Here is a 20,725-nt window from a genome sequence, read left to right as displayed (position 1 = left end):
TGTGGCACTATTGGGTGTGATATATCAAATTGAATAAATGAACTCAAGATTTACACAGAACAACAACAAAAAACATCTCAAAGAATTGTATTTGCGAAGGCTTTCATAGCCGGGGGTCTAATGGTTGTTGTGGGTTTTTCGGGCTCTTTGGTCGTGTTCTGAAGGTTGTTCTTCCTAACATTTCGCCAGTCTCTGTGGCCGGCATCTTCAGAGGACAGCACTCTGTGCTCTGGTGTAGTTGGCTTGGGAGTGGAGTATTTATGGCTGTGAGATGGGCTTTTGTCTTTTTCTGTAGATGGGTGATTAGTGTGTCTTGTTTTGGGTGTATTGTTATGATAAGAAGGACAGATTATCTGTCAATGTGGTTGAAGGGTGTCATCAACTGGTCTTTTGTCTGTAGTGATCCCCAGTCCTTGTGGCTGGGTAGAGTTCATTGACCTTTTGCACACTGTATTTTTGAGAGCTGGGAGCCAAGTTTTGTTGAGTTTCAAACTTTCCTCTTTTTTGTTGAAGTTCTGCTGGTGCTTGTGGATTTCAATGGCTTCCCTGTGCAGTCTGACGTAATGATTGCGGTGTTGTCCAGTATTTCGGTATTTTGAAATAGAATTTCATGTCCAGTTTGTTTTAGGGCATATTCAGCTACTGAAGATTTTTCTGGTTGTTTTAGTCTGCAGTGTCTCTCATGTTCTTTGATTCTGGTGTGGATGAGAATTTAAGAAGAAATAAAGAATTCCAGTAGTAAATCGCAACTAGAGTAGGCCTTTTGAATCAATGGAATTTATAGTGGAATTGACTCACCAGATCTCCACTGGGCTTACTTACAACCAGATTTCAGCCACTGATTTGCTCTGTCTTCTTAGATTACCTGCCTATAAGTGTGAAAAAAGATTGTTTTTAAGCAACAGGGCAGTATGAATATAGAAAGTCCAAGAAACATAGCCAATCCCTCTCATTTTTGTATTGTTGTCCAAGGGATTAGAAACTGTTGCTCTTGTTGGACGTACAGATGTCCCTGAACAAATGAATCATCTGCTGGATGAGAGGAACCGGCTTCAGAATGAACTCCAGCGCTGTCTTCAGGAGATGCATCAAAGAGAGCTGCGATTCCAGCAGATAAATTCAAAGGTAAAGAAGAATGTAGAAAAGCAACTACAGTGGTGCCTCGCAAGACGAGCGCTCCGTTTTACGACAAAATTGCATTACGGCAAAGTTTTTGCGATCACAAAAGCGATCGCAAAACGATGTTTCCTATAGGGGAATTTAGCTTTCCGATGATCGGTTCCCTGCTTCGGGAACCAGTTCTCACAAAACGACGATTTTCTATTTTTTTACACTTACATTCTGGACACAGTTACTTTTGGGGCTGGGTTTGTTGGAAGAGTATTATGTTTTGTGTGGGAATGGGTAACACTGTGTTTTTGAAACACTTCAGATTGTCTCTTTGATGGAGGAGGCCATTAGTGTAGAGCAGGGGTTTTAAACTCAATTTACCTGGGGGCCGCTAGAGACAGAGTCTGGGTGAGGTTGGGCCGCATCAGATTTTCCACCAAGCAGAGCAAGAGCCTGAGGAAGCTGCCCAGGAGTTTCCTTAGCTGACAGACAGGTGGGCTGGCTGGCAGGCTGCAGTTCTGGATGGAGGGTGCAAGAGGTGCTGTCTTGGGAGAGAGCCGGCGAGTGAGGCAAGGCTTTTTTTTTACTCTTGACAGCAGAGGATGTGTGGGCGCTTTGGGGGGGCAGGCAAGGCGAGGGCCACAAACTATCATCTGGGGGGCCGCAAACGCCCCCCGGGCTGCATGTTTGAGACCCCTGGTGTAGAGGAAAAAATGGAAGAAAAGTGGTCCCATGAATTTGGAAGAATCATAAAGTTTCTGGGTGGTGAACAGTTAAAACTGTTGCTTGTCTGCATTTAAAAATGTATGTCAGAAATTTTAAAAATGCCTTTCAAGTAGCAGTTAACTGTTGAAATGGTGTTATGGATGCATATATTCTAGACATTTGCAGACTTACCTGTTAAGGGAAAAATACCACATGAATATCTCCTGTTTAATGAAAAAAAAAACACAATTTAGAGTCTATGGTTATGGGCAAAGCTTGGAAACAGGGGCAGGAAAAGGTAAAGGTTCCCCTTGACATTTAGTCCAGTCGTGTCTGACTCTAGGGCGCAGTGCTCATCCCTGTTTCCAAGCCATAGAACCAGCATTTGTCTGAAAGTTTCCATGGTCACTTGGCCAGCACGACTAGACACGGAATGCCGTTACCTTCCCACAGAGGTGGTACCTATTTATCTACTCGCATTTTTACATGCTTTCAAACTGCTAGATTGGCAGGAGCTGGGACAAGCGATGGGAGCTCACTCCCATAAGTGTCTGTTAAAAATCTTAGAAACTAGAGGAAATTTCTAAAGGGTGGTGCTTCAGTTTACCATGAAAGATACATGCTTTCTATTCTACTGAGGTGCAGGATTTGCTCCTCTGAATCCACCATCCACTGCAGGATGCTGTTTCTCTCCCCCCTACACACCACCACCACTAGACTGAATGGTAAGCAGCAAGGGCCAGGTTTTAGAAAGCAGGGTGAAATTAAAATTGTTGGTAGTTGTAAGCACTAGGGTAATTGATCAAAATGTCCTAGGGTAATGTAGTATTCTGGTCGGTCCCTGTGGATAATGCTAATGTCCAGCAGTCACCAGAACACCAGAGAAACGGAAGGCAGTGCAGCATAGGATCAGACATGTGGGTCATATCTGTACCCATGGACTTTGCTAGGCCTGTTCTTTCTTGCCTCTATAATCCACCAATCCTTTTACATGTACAGTAGTACCTCGGTTTACAAATTTAATGCGTCCTCCGGGACATTACGTAATGCAAACAATTTGTAAACCAAAATGCAGATTGTGGTACAATGCATCCTGGAGAAACTTAGTACTGCGAAAAAAACCACAATAAACCAAGGCATTATTTTCAGTGGATTTTCCTTCGTAAACCAAAAATTACGTTAACCAAGGCGCTCGTAAACCGAGGTACCACTGTATCTCTCTACACTTTTCCTTCTGCCACTGAAAGCCATGTGATGTAAAGCGGCTGGAAACCTCAAGTGCTGGTTGCTTTGTAGATTTTTGAGTTCTTTCCCCCTTAACAGCATCTTTCTATGCCTGGAGTGGGGGAAATAATTTTAAAGTTGGCTCAGTTTCAAAAGCTGGTTGCAGTTCAGTAGCAGGTAAGGTTTTTCTAAAAGAGAAGCTCAGATGTCTTGCACCTAATAGCCCCTGTGGTAACCTTTATGAACCTTTCTTCTGGTGCATTGACCTTTAGAAGCGTCATGAGCAGTACACAGCAAGCTGCCTACTCAGATTTACTTGATCGTCTCAGCTTGAGCCAGCCAATATAGGAGTGCTCTGTTTCATGTGCAGATGGAATTCCAGTGGAATCTCCCCTGTTGGAGGGGAAAGGGAAAGCTGTGGCTTAGATGTTATGCACCAGTTACCTTGCATCCAGAAAGTCCTACCTTTCATCCATGCCGTCTGCAGTTAACAGGACTAGGTGGCATGTCACAAAAAGACTTCTTCCTGAGACTGCAGTCAGTCAGTCGACAAACATTGCACTAGATGGACATATTTATCTGGTAGAAAACATCTTCCTGTATTCCTGTCAAATTCATGTACTTTAAACTGTGTGTTGAACATGAGCATCCATTCTGTAAACTTTGGATAGGATGGGCAGTGTGACCTGCTGTTTTTGAGATCCCAGCTCTGTGTGTTGCCTCTCTAATAGTCTTAAAAAATAGAGATCTCCGGAGAGGTTGATATTTACTCAAAACAAGCTCTGCTGCTGCCCAAAAGTACCTAGAAGGGGATATCCTGGCATTTCTAGCTGTGTTTTCTTTTTTCCTTTGTGTTTTCTTCTACAGTATTTACAGGCCTGTGTTGTCCTGACTGTTCATAGTCTTATGGGTGAGATAAGTCAGATAATCAGCTTGAGAAAATAAGTTGTTTGGTGCTTTACATGGTTTAAATTCTTGCAGGTAATGCAGTCAGTAGAAGAAAATGCTGTATTATCTGCTCAGTTAAAAACAGTGTCCCAGACTCTGCGGGATAACCAACTCCGTTATACTGACCTGCAGAATCGTTACTTGCAGCTTGAGAGGGAATACCAAATGCAAATTGCTTCTGTTGAAGGTCCTGCTCAGGTAAGAAAGCACAGCACGTCCTTGTTTGTTTTTTATCTTCGTTCTGGAGCCCTGCTCGGTGCAAAGTCAAAAGCAAATCCACTTCTGAAGACAGAAATCTCATTGAGGCTTAGAGTGCCTGTTGTTTTCGTCATGGAAAACAACCTCCAACTCAACAGTTTTAAAAGAAGAGTGGGGACAGTAGCAGAATAGAAGACAAAAAAAATTGGTCAGACTTTGCTCCCCAGAGGGGTGGAAAGTTTGTTCTTTTCCAGCTTTCTTTCCGACTCTCTCTGATGTGTATGAAGCATTTGGCAAAGACCTCAAGCAGATATTTGTAGAAACCTGTGCACCAGTTACTGCAGTGTCCTCTCATTCTTTTTCTGTACTCTATGCAAAAGGGACGTGGTGGCGCTGCGGTTTAAATTGCAGAAGCAAAGTCAGAAGACCCATAGTCGCAAGATCGAATCCACGCGACGAAGTGAGCCCCCGTCGCTTGTCCCAGCTCCCGCCAACTTAGCGGTTCGAAAGCATGCAAAATGCAAAATGCGAGTAGATAAATAGGTACCATCACGGTGGGAAGATAACGGTGTTTTGTGTCTAGGCACGCTGGCCACATAACCACGGAAGATTGTCTGTGGACAAACGCTAGCTCTATGGGTTGGAAACAGATGAGCCCCGCCCCCTAGAGTCAGACACGACTGGACAAATTGTCAAGGGGAGCCTTTACCTTTATGTAAAAGAAAGGACAGCATGGAAGTTACTATGGGCCTGGTAGCAGCACGTCTTGCTTAAAATTCAGGTTGAAAAGTGACAGTGTTCCTTGTGTAGCTTGTTCTTTGAGTATGCAAGAACTTGTTAGGAAGTGGTCATGCTGCTCAATAGTGTCAGGTTTTTCCATTGAATAATAAGGGAAAAGGAATCATCGTTTGCCACCCCGCAGATAATATACATTACTGACTCAGTCCTGCTCCAGTTTCAGGCTTCCATTCCAACTGAAGAATGGGCACTGGGGGCACATGGGGAGAAACAGTAGAAAGAGATGCTCCCTTGTCATCATTACAACACAGCACAGAGTAGGACATTAGAAAAAAGACATTACTCCATTAGCTCAGAGTTGTAACGGGAGAAGACAGAGTACAGCATGCTTTTGATGTTTGTGTCATGATTTGCTACAGAGGCCAGTCAGTCTCAATGACTATACCTTGTCATACTTAAACTTTACCTTCTGACAGAGAAAGCGGCATCGAAACCTTTCAGATGTATTTCCACATGTTTATGTTACTTCTGTGCATGTGTGACATATTCCAGAACCTAACTTTGAAAGTTCAAATGACAATTATTTCCAGTTTAGAAAAAACAACACTGTTATTTGAGCTATTTAGGCAAATGCTTAAGTGCTCCCAAGAAGAACATTTTTCTGTACTGCAGACAGAAACCTATAGGTTCTTCTAGATTCTTATTCAAGACTAGATACTATAATATTGTGTTCTGTTTTGTCTGTCTAAGTCCTCTTGATACAAGTATTATATGAACTGGTGAAACTGGACACTTAAAATTGTCTGATTATTTACTGCTATAGCTTTAGATGTTTCAAGGTCTATTGCACTCTGGTTACAATCCTTTTTCATGCGCCTTTTAGACGTTAAGTTTGTAATTTAGCAGCAGAAAGATATTTCAATGATTTAATGATACCTTACCTCTGTATTTGATTTTTTGTGTGTGTATAACAAGAATTTACACAGATTACAGCTGATCTTTGTTTTCTGATTCACCAGTGTTCTTGATGAAAGTTTCAAGATTTTTTACAAACTGAGAATATGATTGACCTTAATCATAATCAGTGGCAGTGGCAGTGTAACATTTAATGCAGGAAGGGAAAATATATAGAAGACAGAAATGTTACTGACAGTTAATGAATATCCCCAATTATGTCCCTTTCCCAATTATGTCCCTATATTTTTCTTTTCATCTGTGAAATTTTGCTGGTAGAAGACTTCATAATAAGAACAGATAATGATCACCATAATAATTAATTTTGAATTTAATATAGAGTACTAAATGTTTTATACCACACAATAGTTTGAATTAGGTTACTCTTGTTGAAGAATGATCTTTTGAGTTTTAAAAATAATACCTGAATAAATAGTAAAATTGTTTTAATGTATTTAGGGTGAACCTCAAACACAAGTTCCTCCGGGAGCTCCTCAAGAAAGAGCTGCAGTTATTGTTGAAATAGACAATATGGAAGTCAGTGAACTCAGGAAAAGGTAATTATTATGTCTGGTATGTTTTAAAAAGAGAGGGGTAACCATTTCAGCCTGGAAGCAAAATCTGTGATTGGGGATAAAGACACAGGGTGAATTGAATGCAAAATCTTGCTAGCTTGGATATTTTTCTACCAAGTGTGTTGTTGTTTAGTTGTTTAGTCATGTCTGACTCTCTGTGACCCCATGGACCAGAGCATGCCAGGCCCTCCTGTCTTCCACTGCCTCCCGGAGCTGGGCCAAATTCATGTGGGTTGCTTACACACCAAGTGTGTAAGGGGTGGTAAAGTTCTATGTGTGATGTCTTCTTGGGAGTGAGACTGAGTGTAAAACTTCCATAGTCTGCAAATCACAGTTCCTGATCTATGAAAAACCTTCTTAGGCTACAAATCACAGCTCTTGATCTGCACAAACTATGTCCTGAACTGCATATTTATTTCCGAGCAAAATCTTCTGTGGTTTCAAATATCTTTTTATCTCTGATCTTCAGTCACTGACTTGAGAGAAGTATAGAAGATAATTGTAGCCTGGGAGACTTCCATGGGCAGCATCTGGCTTCATGGGTTGGAGGTTTCCCATCTGTGTTGTAAAGTACATTTTGTGGACTGAAATATAAACTGTAGTATATTTCTCATGATACAATTCAAAGTATTAGGAAACGAACATTGGGTATTTACATTTTAACTTGCTTTAAAAATAAGTATTTGTAGTTTGAGTAATGTCTCTATAGCATTCTGATAAGAGTGAATTTAAATTAAAAGTGATAGATGCCATGTTTTGCATTGATTGTTTAAATTTGGGTTTGCTGTAGGCTGGCAGAGATGGAAATACAACATGATTCAGCTCAACAGACTGTATCACAGCTAACAGAAATGCTCTCCAAAGAGAAGAAAAGGCGACAAGCTGCAGAAGAGGCCCTGGGGCTGTCTGAGGATCAGATTAAAAGGTACTAGTATGTAAAAAGAGATTTGATCTAGGAAGGTGGTGTTCTTGGTAGGCAAATATTTATGTCACTGGGGTGATGTATTGACAAGCCTAACTGTGGCAGGCCATCTAGAATTAACATCTTTAGCACTCAATATTAAACAATGAAATCTGGATTAGATAAGGGATCAGGATCTAAAGAAATCACATTTCTTTCCTCTTCATGTAAACATGCACATACAGAAACACAAACACGATCCTTCCAATTCAGTATTCTTAGGGAGTTACTTCCAAGCTTCCTTTTTTTTAAGGAACCCCCTTCCTCATTGACTTGCTGGCTATGGAGATTCTGCAGAGTGTGAAGGTTTAGAAACCATGTTCATTGTCGTGTCAGTCAAATGAAGTATGGAGAAAACTCTTGTCCGATGCCAATTTGATATTCTCCTGAGATTTCACATTTTAGGAGAACATTGGCAGCTGTGGACAAGATGGCATGTCTGCCATCATTCAGTGAGGACTCCAGCGTTAGCTGGAATTCAGATGAATTCTGAATTCTACTCCAGGCAGAAGGAGAAAAGGCTCTGGTTGATCTACGGCAGAGGTTGCAAAGGAGCCTGGACAGTTTATTTTACTTTGCATATTTTTATATCAGCTAACATAAAATAACATAACATTCTTCAACGTGGTTCTCCATGAATCCACACTAATGGGTTAAGTCAGCACTTGTGCTGGCCTCTCGGAATCTTCTAGAGCTGCAAGAGAAAAGTAACAATGTTCAGGTTGCCCTGCACTGAGCATGCTCAGCCTGCCAACGGCTCAGTTCCTTTTTTCCGCTTGTGAAAGTTGGAACCTCTCGGACTGAGCTCCTGTTTTTTTGGCTAATTTTCGTGTTTTATCTTGACCAGACTGGAAATCGTTGATCTGTCTGTTGTTGCCCTGACTTTGGACTGGATTTTGACTTCGTTTTTGCCTCTGGCGGCTTTGCCTACTCCTCTTTTGGCCTATTTGGCCTTTCAGGCCACCCTCTGAGGCGCCACGCGCCAGTTGGACTTACCAATCAACGGTAATTGGCCACCTGCGGGGCGCCATGCGCCTGCCGGATTTCTTCAATCTTCTGGTATCCGGCGTCTTGGCCTACCTTCCTTTACCTGGGATTCCTGGTCTACTACCCTTCACTACGTCAGTCGAAAGCTCCATAGCCTTCGAGACTCCCGGTCTACCGTCCTCTACCAAGCCCAGCAAACGATCCGCTACTCGGGACTCCTGGTCTACTTCCATCTACCGGTTAGTCTATGCCTCCAAAGGACAAACCATCCCCGAGGAGAGGACCCTTTCGCCTCTGTACCGCCTGTTCCCGGAAACTCCCTTTCCAGGACGGACATTCTCTTTGCCTGTACTGTCTTGGAGAATCCCACTCGGTCTCCAACTGTCGGCATTGCAAAAGATTCACTAAGGTGACTTTGAAGGCTCGGCAGCAACGTCTTAGGTATTCCCTTTGGAAGCAAACGTTGTCGGCCTCGCAACCATCGGAAATGGAGGTAGCCCAATCCTCCTCCTCAGTACGGTCAGAGATTAGGGTAGTCCAATCCACCTCATCGGACACTCTTATGGATGTTCCTAAGAAGGCTAAAACCAAGTCCAAGGCGAAAACCTTGGCCAAGAAGGTACTTACCTCAGCGTCGACTGGCTCCATATCTCCACCGAAGCCGGAACACCTGAAAAAGAAGAAACAAAAGCTGAAGGGAGCATCGACATCAAAGGAGGTTACACTGGTAGTGCCTCCCATCTCCTCCTCACTCCCTTCTCCGTTCTTGGAGGACTCTTCCAGAGACCGAGAGTCCGCGTCGGAGCCTGGAGCCTCTCTTCCTCCACGACAAGAACCATTGGTCGTCGTCGAGAGGTCTCCCACGGCAAGCCAGATTGACAAAATCATCTCTGGCTTGACCGATGCGCCTCGGAGCCCAATTCTACCTGGGCAGGCGTCTCGATCCCGGTCGTCTACGCCGGGATCGCCGGCTACTAAGTCTCCGACACCCTCTCCGAGGAGACCAGGGGAGCCGAATGTACCGGTCCCTCCTCGACGCCCAACGCTCGAGACCGAGGAGGACACTATCCCTAAGAAGCCTAAGCGCCATCGCAAGCGAAAGCGTACTACGGATGGCGATAGACGACGGAAACATCGACGTTGGGATTATTCTTCATCGGACTCCGATGACAGCCGTGAGAGGCGGAGGTCTCGCCGCCGTCATCGGCATAAACGGGACTATACTTCTGATTCCTCTTCCACGTCGAGGGACAGACGGCGTCGACGAAAGAGGACCTACTCTTCCTCCTCGTCTACTTCCACCACGCCGCCTCCAAAAAAGGGTCGACGTCGAAAGCGCCCTCTTCCAGATAACGAGGAGCGCGCTACTCCGGCGGAGGGTCGGTCTACCAAGCACGGTCTCCCGACGCCGACACCTTCTGACAAGCCCTCGGCGCCCTTGCCGAGCCCGAGTAGACCGTTACCCACTAAACCTCCCAAGCCTACAGAGGGCATACCACAGCCTGTCGCCCCTCGGCTTTTGGAGGAGGAGGATGAACCTGATTCGGTTTCCTCTTCTGAACACGAGGACGAAGGTACATCAGACGCCTCCTTGGAGACACCGGTACCGGCTGAACCATTGGGGTCTGATGCGGCAGATATCCATCCTTCATCTCCATCGGAGGATTTTTCGTCCTATCCTCAGATGGTCTCAAGAATGGCTGCTACCTTGAGGATGGAGGTGGAGAAGTCTCCTTCTCGTGAGGATGACCTCATCTTTGGGGACATTCACAAGGACAGGTCTCGTCCAGTTAGCCTTTCTTATGTCCCAGAACTCATGGATCTTATCACTGGCTATTGGGACCATCCAGCTGATTCTCCCACCTTTTCCAGGAGGACTGAGAACATGTATCGGGTCCATGGTCCAAAGACAGAGTGCCTTCTAAAACACCCAGCCCCTAATTCTCTTGTGGTGGAATCTAGTGCGGGACGTTTGCCCACTAAGGGTCATCCTACGCCAACTAACAAAGAAGGTAGAGACCTAGAGGTGCTCGGAAGACGGCTCTACTCAATGACCACCTTTGCCCTCAGAGCCCTCAACTACTTGGTGGCCATGGGGGCTTATCAAAAACAACTATGGGCGAGAGTGCTCCCAGCGCTCCAAGTGGCACCAGAAGACATCAGGCAAGTATGCCTTGACGCTTTTGCTGAGGCACAGACTGTGTCTAAACACCAACGTCTGGCTTCACGGCATGTAGCAGATGCCAATGCTAGAAATCTGGCATCTATCATCACATTGAGACGGCACGCCTGGTTACGGTCCGCCAACATTATGGATGACATTAAAGCCAGAATTAAGAACCTAGCCTTTGATGCCACTGGTCTTTTCAGTGAGAAAACAGACGAGAACTTGAAATCCCTCCATGAGAGTAAGAAAACGGCAAAATCTTATGCCATACAGCAACAGCCGAGGCCTTCAAAACCTCAGTGGCGTACCAGGCCACAACAGCAGTCGTACCAGCAGGGTACAACCTCCACTTATCGCCAGTTCAGACCACAACCGCCTGCAAGATCTTCTCAGGCTTCTTCCTCCGCCTCTAGCTTCAAGACACACAGCAAACGCCAGTCATTCAAGCCTTCTGGCCGGAAGTTCAAGCAATACCTTTGACTTCCCAGTCAGCATCCGGATCCACCACCATCTGACTCGCCTTTCTCCTTACCTTCAGAACTGGTACAAGATCACTCGAGACACCTGGGTCTTGAAAATTATCAGCTCCGGCTACCGCCTGGAGTTTATAGAATTGCCTCCTCTAGGATGGGTCAGGCATACATCCTTCGACCCCGTCCTAGAGGAAGAGATTCTCACTCTGCTACAGAAGCGAGCCATCCAGAAGGTACCTTACAGGGACATCCTGAACGGGTTTTACTCCCGATACTTTGCTGTTCCAAAGAAGGACGGGGGTCTTCGACCCATACTGGATCTGAGGGATCTCAACACCTACCTCAATCCTCGGAAGTTCCGGATGGTTACTCTGGAAGGGATCGTCCACCTGCTCAAGAAAGGAGATTGGTTTGTAGTGGTGGATCTGAAGGATGCTTACTTTCATGTAACGATCCACGAGGCCTACAGAAAGTACCTTCGACTGATTTTCCAGGACACCATATACCAATTTGTAGCTCTCCCATTCGGCCTTTCCACCGCCCCACGGACCTTCACCAAGTGTATGGCCCCGGTGGCAGCTTATCTACGTCTCCAAGGGATTCAAATTTACCCATATATCGACGATTGGCTGATCGTGTCAAAGTCCAAACACCAAGCCTACCAGGACACTCATCAAGTTCTGCAGACCCTACAGGCCTTAGGCCTATCCATCAATTACGAGAAGTCTCATTTACGACCCTCTCAAGTGATGGACTACATAGGGGCCAGGCTGGATGCTGTGCAAGCCCGCCTGTTTATACTTCCAGAACGTGTCCAGAAAATAAGAAAAGCAGTTCTGAGATTCAAGCCAAGGGGGACAGTATCTGCAAAGCTAGCACAACACCTGCTAGGCCTCATGGCCTCAACAACGGCCACCTTGCCCCATGCGAGACTCAAAATGCGCTCTCTACAATCTTGGCTGATGGCCCTGTTCAACCCTGTAACAGACAGTCAGCACAAGCGCCTCAGGGTCACTCCAGAACTTGCAAGGCAGTTACAGTGGTGGCTCTTTCTTCCACATCTGCTAATCGGGAGACCCTTTCGTCCTCTACAACTTACCATACAGGTGACAACGGACGCCAGCCCAGTGGGATGGGGAGCCCATTGTCTACATCACCAGATACATGCTCTGTGGTCCCCGCAGGAAGCATCCCTGCATATCAACCATCTAGAGATGCTAGCGGTGATAAAGGCCTTCAGGGCATTTCTTCCTCTTCTCAGGGGCACAGCTGTGCAGGTAGTAACGGACAATACCACCACGATGTACTACCTGAACAAGCAAGGGGGCACGAGGTCCAAGTCTCTGCTGTTTCTCACAGTACATTTCTGGGAATGGTGCTACCTGAGGCACATTTTTCCAGTGGCTATCCATGTGGCCACATCAGACAACCAGTTGGCGGACGAACTCAGTCGTCGCCCGTTCCAATCCCACGAGTGGCAACTGGACCAGAACGTGTTCACCACCCTTTGCCAACGGTGGGGGCATCCACTGGTGGACATGTTTGCGACGCAACACAACACGAAGTGTCCACTCTATGCGTCCCGTGCGGGCAGAGGACAAGGCTCCCTCGGAGACGCGTTCATGGTACCATGGAAGAGAGGCCTCATCTACCTGTTTCCCCCTCTGCCACTCCTTCAGAGGGTCATAGTCAGACTACTACAGACGAGGGCAGAAGCAATACTAATTGCCCCTTGGTGGCCACGTCGACCGTGGTTCTCCACTCTGTCTCAAGCGTCAGTGGACAGGGTGACACTTCCATTGCAACCCGACTTACTCACTCAGAGCGGGGGGAATGTTCTTCATCCAGACCTCGATGCACTCCACTTGACTGCGTGGAGGATTTCCCATCATTGACAGAGGTCATCGACAAGGCACGGAAGCCTGCCACTAAGTTGCTTTACAGCTACAAGTGGAGAAATTTTCTCAGATTTGCTGAGGAACGTCGGCTACATTCCTCACCTGTGGCCTTATCGACTCTGCTGTTATACCTCAGGCATCTTTTCGATTTGGGCCTGTCTAAGTCAACGCTGAAGGTTTACACTGCAGCTATTGTGGCCTTTCAACCTCCGGGTTCAGAGTCATCCAGATGGTTCTCTCACCCAACCCTTAAAACCTTTTTCAAAGGACTTGACAACATGCGACCTCCGGCCAAAAGACCAATACCTCAGTGGTCGCTGCAGACTGTCTTGCATTGTCTTACAAGGCATCCTTTTGAGCCCATGGCCTCTTGTGACTTGAAATTCTTGTCCTTCAAGACGCTGTTTTTGGTGGCCATTACTTCGGCCAGGAGAGCTAGTGAGTTAGCTGCCCTACGTGCAGATCCTCCTTATTTGCAGTTTTTTAAGGATAAAGTTGTCCTTTATCCTGATGTTACATTTCTGCCCAAGGCTGTCTCTGCCTTCCATGTTAACCAACCATTGATCTTACCAACCCTTTTTCCCAATGCACTTACGGAAGTTGAACGCATGCTCCATGCTTTAGATGTTCGTAGAGCACTGGCCTATTATCTTACCAGGACTAAAGACTTCAGGAAGGCCCACAGACTGTTTCTTTGTTTTTATGGGCCCCGCAAAGGTTCTCCTGCTTCCTCCTCTTCCCTCTCCAGGTGGCTAGTCTCTACCATTTCTCTGGCATATGAACTGCTGCAGAAACCTGTGCCGGAAGGTCTCAAAGCCCATTCCACTAGGGCCATGGCTACATCTACGGCCCTACTAAGGGGAATCGACATCCAAGAGATTTGTCGGTCTGCTACTTGGTCCAATGCTTCTACCTTTGTTACCCACTACAAGTTGGACCTTCGGGCTAAAGCTGAGACCAAATTTGGGAGGGCTGTTTTGACTTCACTGCTTCAGTGACGGCCCACCATCCTGTAAGTGTGCTTGCTAGTCACCCATTAGTGTGGATTCATGGAGAACCACGTTGAAGAAGGACAGGTTACTTACCTGTAAACATGGTTCTTCAAGTGGATTCTCCATGAATACACACGTCCCGCCCGGCCTCCCCACTTGTTCGTCACTGAGGAGTGTTCTGGGTTCCAACTCTTCACATGGCGGACAGGGGGAACTGAGCCGTTGGCGGGCTGAGCATGCTCAGTGCAGGGCAACCTGAACATTGTTACTTTTCTCTTGCAGCTCTAGAAGATTCCGAGAGGCCAGCACAAGTGCTGACTTAACCCATTAGTGTGTATTCATGGAGAATCCACTTGAAGAACCATGTTTACAGGTAAGTAACCTGTCCTTTCACACGCTAGCAAGGTTATGCTCAAAATCCTACAAGGTAGGCATCAGCAGTAAGTGGACCGAGAACTCCCAGAAGTGCATGCTGGATTTCGAAGGGGCAGAGGAACTAGAGACCAAATTGCTAACATGTGCTGGATTATGGAGAAAGCCAGAGAGTTCCAGGAAAATATCTACTTCTGCTTCATTGACTATGCAAAAGCCTTTGACTGTCTGGACCACAGCAAACTATGGCAAGTCCTTAAAGAAATGGGAGTGCCTGACCACCTTATCTATCTCCTGAGAAACCTATACGTGGGACAGGAAGCAACAGTTAGAATTGGATATGGAACAACTGATTGGTTCAAAATTGGAAAAGGAGTACAACAAGGCTGTATATTGTCCCCCTGCTTATTTAACTTATATGCAGAATACATCATGCGAAAGGCAGGACTGGAGGAATCCCAAGACAAAATTAGGATTGCCAGAAGAAATATCAACAACCTCCAATATGCAGATGATACCACTCTGATGGCAGAAAGTGAGGAATTAAAGAACCTCGTAATGAGGGTGAAAGAGGAAACTGCAAAAAACGGTCTGAAGCTCAACATCAAAAAAACTAAGATCATGGCCACTGGTCCCCTCACCTCCTGGCAAATAGAAGAGGAAGATATGGAGGCAGTGACAGATTTTACTTTCTTGGGCTCCATGATCACTGCAGATGGAGACAGCAGCCACGAAATTAAAAGACGCCTGCTTCTTGGGAGGAAAGCGATGACAAACCTTGACAGCATCTTAAAAAGCAGAGACATCACCTTGCCAACAAAGGTCTGAATAGTCAGAGCTATGGTTTTTCCTGTAGTGATGTATGGACCATAAAGAAAGCAGACCGCTGAAGAATTGATGCCTTTGAATTGTGGTGCTGGAGGAGGCTCTTGAGAGTCCCCTGGACTGCAAGGAGAACAAACCTATCAGTTCTAAAGGAAATCAACCCCGAGTGCTCATTGGAAGGACAGATCCTGAAGCTGAGGCTCCAGTACTTTGGGCATCTCATGAGAAGAGAAGACTCCCTAGAAAAGACCCTGATGTTGGGAAAGTGTGAAGGCAAGAGAAGGGGACGACAGCGAAGCAACCAACATGAATTTGACACAACACCGGGAGAAAGTGGAAGATAGGAGGGCCTGGTGTACTCTGGTCCATGGGGTCACAAAGAGTCAGACACGACTAAACGACGATGACGACGAACATAAAATAACATTTGAAATACTTGCCCTCAGTTCCTTTCCTTGCTTCCTTCTCACCACATATCACTCCATATCCCTTAATAAAGTGCATTGCTGTTACAGGCTTTTCCACACTTCCAGCCTTACATATCGCAGTGAAACATCAGCAGGCACAAAAGCTAAATAACTATAATGCTGAACTACAGTTCCATTTTTGTACATTCCTTCCCCCCCATTTATCAGCTTTTTCAAAGGCTACATACTTGCTTTTTTTTTTAAATGAAAACAGGGAAGTATTGCTTATAATGAGAGTGGACTGTATCCTGGCTGACCTTTCTGCATATACCTTTGGCTGCTTATGTAAGGTGCACAATAGATACAGTGCTTAGTATACTACAACTATTTTCTCCTGTTCCAGATTGTAAAAAGGAGAAATACTCCAAGAATGACCTAGAAGCAATTTCAGTCACACCTATAATTCTAAAATGGGTGGGCAAAATATGGCCTACAAGCTACATACAACCCTGCCAAAGCCCCTCCAGAAAATTGCAATTAAAATTTTCTTTTACCATAAAAGGTTATTTTCTGTAGGTGGAACCTCCCACCACAGCACTTTTCATTGTATGTCCTTGTAGGGAGTCGATTCCCTTTAGGAACCCCCAATCCTGTTTGCTTAATTTTTTAAAAAAGTTGGAAAATAGCCTTTTTCTGTCCCGTTGCAGCCTGCGGAGAGGCTTAGGAGCACACATTTGGCCCCTAATCTTCTAAACTTGCCAGGCCCTGCTTTAAAACTATACCAGAGCTAAGATTTTATTTTGGGAGATTTCTATTCCACTGGAATAGGTTTTGTATTATCTTTGAATTTTGCAGGATCCAAATTTGCAGAAGCAGCATCATTAGACCGGGCAGCATTCAACTTGACTGCTCCAGAACAGTGTAGATAGTCCAAGGCTGGCAGCTGCTTCTTGCTGACCAGTTGTATGGGCATGTTTTTGTATGTATTGAAAAATACTTTAAAATGTAAATATGGGTATTTTTTCTTCCCTGCAGACATCCTTCTTCTAGGGGACCCTCTGGACAGATTAGGGGCTGTCTCCCTAAGTTGAATAGAGTTATCCTTCCTCTTAGGGATTGCCTTCATATCTTGGGGTGTTTGTAGACCCAGCCCTCTCATGGAAACATCAGATATTGGGTATGGTTAAGTGGACCTTTAACCAACTTAGGCTGATTGACCAGTTATGCATCTGTCTGGACGAAAGGCCCTCAAGACATTGGTGCATGCTCTGGTGACCTCAGAGATTTGTTACTGTAACACTCTCTACATGGGGCTACCCTTGAAGCTGACTTGGAAACTACAACAGGTGCAGAATGCAGCAGCTAGATTGGTTTAGGTGTGAACATGTTTGATCACATCCCCCTCCCCAGTCCTGGCTTCTCTGCACTGACTTCCTGTTTTGTTCCTGGACAGGTTCAAAATTTTGGTTTTAAACTATAACCTTAACGATTTAGGATCCCAATACAGTATTTGTCAGAGCATCTTTCATATAGAACCTCAGCCTGTGCCATTTGATCTTCACAGTCCTTACTCCTATGGGTTGGCATGCTGAGAAGGGCAAAGAAGAACTCAGCAAGAAATTGAACCTTCTTGGTCATGGCACTTTCCTAGTGGAATGGGCTAGAGTTTTGCCAAGCTCCCTGTCTCCCAACTTTCCAGAGGATCTTAAAGACCTTGCTTTTTAAAGAAGCTTTCAAGGACATCCTCCCCTGCTTTTTTATGTCTTTAAGTCACTTGGTCCCGTCACCTATTAAGCTTTACATTTTTAAGGCTTTAGGTTAGAAAGACCTTGATTGATTGTTAATTTCCGATTGATTTGTGTAGTGTTTTCTTCGTAGTTTTAGGTGATTTTTTTTTTTAAATTGTCAACTGTTTAGATTAGTGCTTGTCACTAAGCTGGGTGGTATATAAGTATCTGAAACGAATAAATGAATTTTGAATTCTTTTTTTTAAAGTCTTGAAGTGAGTGCTTACAGGTCAACACCTAGAGAATATGCTGTTCAGATGGAGTCTGATGAGGAAAGAGAAGCTTTGATTATCAATTCAAATGAACATATTATAGTGCGAAAGGTAAGCCTATAAATCTTAAAGGCCAATCTGATATGTTGATATGGTGTTTTCTTGACATTGGGTAGTAAATACTAGAGATGGATGTGAACTGCTGGTTGAACAGTTCACACCAGTTTGGCTGACAGCTGACAGCCACATAGCTGATCTGGCAGATGACTGGCATCCATTTGCTGAGGTATAGCATATTTTCTGTCTAGACCTCTATGTGAATAGATAATTGATTCTAGGCTCATTAGGAACTGGAGCTGCTGATTGTGTCCTGTTGGGGTCCCAGCCACACTTCGGTCACAACACTTAGAAATGTTTTTGGAAACAACTGTGCCTGATATTAATTAATTGCCACTTAGACTGCTGCTGGTTTGTCCATTGAGAGCATAAACGTGTCTGCGTAAGTTGTCCTAAAAGTTAGATCAGCTCTTGTACGATCCAAAAAAAAAATTTTTTTTTTCTCAACAGCAAACTAAATCTAGATATTTCCTAGTTATTGTTAACGATGGGTATGCTTTTTTTCTACGCAGGTAAAAGGAGGAGCACTCTCTTTCAGGAGATGGATTCGAGGGCGAAGTCTTTACTGTTCCAAATTGCTGACCTCAAGGGCAAAATCCCGCTATCTCTTTCTCAGTTATTTGGTGATGCTACACCTTCTTGTTTTCTTGTGCCTAACAGGCATCTTATGAATGCACTGAACTTGCTAATTGAACTATTTTCTTTATAAGTAACAGTGTGCCAATTTGAGAGAATGGACTTCTCATAAACTGCTGTTATGCTATGCACTGGACACGGCTGTAATATATTCTCAATATAATGTGTGGCTTTTTAACTTCTTCCTTAATGAGAAGTTTTAAATGTACATCACATTGCTCCAAAGTTTATCTGAGTTGCTCTTTAGTGGTGAATATTATATTTGCTAAGAAAAAGGTATTGTCCTATCAAAACACACTACTAAGAAGCTGCTGCAATTTGGATGTTTAATATTCTTTGGGAATATGTAATGATCGAATGGGTTGTAAATTATATCTTTTCTATATAAATTTATTTTAACAAAGTTGAACTATAAATGGGGGGTAACTGTTCTCAACTATTGGATTTCTTGGCTTCTGGATTATAACATGAAGCATACATGTGCAATACAAAGAAAAAGATGTTGGAATCACTATGGGTTTCTCAACTTTAAATAAAATCTTAAGAATTGAAGAGAATTCTCTTGTTTTCTTTGTGTGTGAATGCCAGATATGTACTGTGGTCTGTTTGCTAGACAGTTGATAGGACCAGGCACACTCACTTTGTTAAAAACAACAACCACAACAAAATAAGATAGGAGGGGGGGGAGATCCTTCTATGGTTTACCCCACCACTCGGTATGGGAGTTTTTGGTTAATCTGAATGGAGAAAAGCACAAAAGAGATTGTTTCTTTAGTTTTCAAAGTCTTCTCTGGCTTCTGAAATAGGAAAGATTCAGGATTCTGTAAGAGAGGTTAACACACATTACAGATTCTTTTCATATTTTGGATTGTCTTGCTTTTTTTGACTTTTTATTTTATTAACGTTTGAAGGGAATTCCCCCATTTCCATTTGCCTGGAGTGCCCGGCTGCCTGTCCTTCATCTGGCAGACTACTGTCTGTGCTGCTGGAAAGCAGCTATCAGAGTGGTAGAATGGAGAGCTGTCTCACCATTCATATTTTGGGGCTTTGTTTTGGGAGGGTTTAACAATATTGCCTTTAGCAAGTGTGTGTGATTTTATTTTGATGATGCTCTCTTTTTCTCATCTGTATTGTTTCTTATTGCCGAGGATGATATGATGATATGAACTTTACAGTACGCTTAGTGCCTGTATTGGTCTGTACATGTACTGGTGTTGTTGCCTACTCTTGTTGCCTTGTCCCTGCCTTTTTTTCTGTTAGTTTTGAGGATTCTATAGGGCTTAATAGGGTCTAGCAACAGAAACCACAATGGGAAATCTGAAATGAAGGTACCCAGCAGATTCAGGTACTTTGAGGTTTACCGAAAGGGGCTGTACCCAAAAGAATTCAAAATTGAAAGAGGATCCCACCCTCCAGATCCTGAAATGAAAGAAATACTGACATTTCCCCTCTGTACACCCCTACTCACCATGTCATCAATGTGGGGTTCTTAGCTAAAGTACTCTTGTAGTGTAACATTCAAACACATATATCTGTATATTTGGGTGTTTATCACTCTGTGCTAGCCAGCTAGGAGAAACCTACCCCATGCTTGCTCTGTGTGGCTCAGTTATCTTCCTAAGCTTCTAGCTAGAGTTGTAGGACCACATTAATTTTTGATTGACTCACATGGGTAAATTATATGTTATCTAACATTTACCAGCAGAAGGAGCCATTTCTCTGCCAGCCTGGAATAAAGTGTTCCATATGGGTTGAATACACTCAGTCAGTTACACGCACAACATTTCATATAGCATTTGACAATATAGCATGGCTCAAGTGAACACTGGGGATGAAAAGAACTTTAGAGTACTGAACCACTTTCAGAATCACAGTAATTATATATTTTTAGACATTATTTAATTACTCAAAGCAAAAGAGCACAGTAAAGAAAGCTAGATGTTATTGTTTCTTTTCTGATTCTAGATAATACCATTTTCTATTACAGAAAACCATTTACTCCATATCTGAAACACAAAACAGCAAGAAAGCGTACAATAATGTTAGTGTTATAAAGAAACTGGTTTACTATTAGGTCATTCATTAGTGAGCACTGTAATGAAACACTGTGCTGCTTTAGTTAAGAAACGAAGGAAGAAGCTCACATATACCCGGACATAATTAATGTGGCATGTGTTGATAATTTTTTAGACTTATCCAACCATTAGATAGAATACCATCTGTAGTAATCATAGTACTACAAGTGTTGTGTTATTTCCTTTATATTACTTTCCTATATAAATTGTTGTGTTACATTAGAAGAGCATATTTTGATAAAAGGGTGACCCAAAGCTTCATAAAATTGAAGAAACTTATGATCACATAAATACATTTTATTTTACATATTTGAAATTAGCAATCACAGTGAAACTGTGGTTCGAACAAGAAGCAGTTCCAAGT

General features: G+C 44.0%; 1 protein-coding gene across 4 annotated transcripts in view; it reads left to right on the top strand.

The window, feature by feature from the left end:
* The window catches only part of LOC110073534 (uncharacterized), a 77,306-nt gene extending 58,468 nt beyond the window's left edge, over positions 1-18,838 (top strand). For 3 of the 4 annotated variants that reach the window (XM_020782839.3, XM_020782840.3, XM_072985933.2), the window contains exons 24-29: positions 973-1,125; positions 4,021-4,185; positions 6,337-6,434; positions 7,243-7,377; positions 17,530-17,644; positions 18,163-18,838. In XM_020782839.3, the coding sequence (XP_020638498.3) occupies positions 973-1,125; positions 4,021-4,185; positions 6,337-6,434; positions 7,243-7,377; positions 17,530-17,644; positions 18,163-18,321 (825 nt within the window). In that variant the 3' untranslated portion in view covers positions 18,322-18,838. The remainder of the gene's footprint in view (positions 1-972; positions 1,126-4,020; positions 4,186-6,336; positions 6,435-7,242; positions 7,378-17,529; positions 17,645-18,162) is intronic. The other variant, XM_072985934.2, reaches the window with a different exon arrangement.
* The last annotated feature ends 1,887 nt before the right edge of the window (positions 18,839-20,725 follow it).

This window comes from Pogona vitticeps, chromosome 1, assembly GCF_051106095.1.
Source record: "Pogona vitticeps strain Pit_001003342236 chromosome 1, PviZW2.1, whole genome shotgun sequence".
NCBI classification, from domain to species: Eukaryota; Metazoa; Chordata; class Lepidosauria; order Squamata; family Agamidae; genus Pogona; species Pogona vitticeps.
The sequence above is the reverse complement of the archived record's forward strand: the minus strand, read 5'-3'. Positions and strand labels throughout refer to the sequence as shown.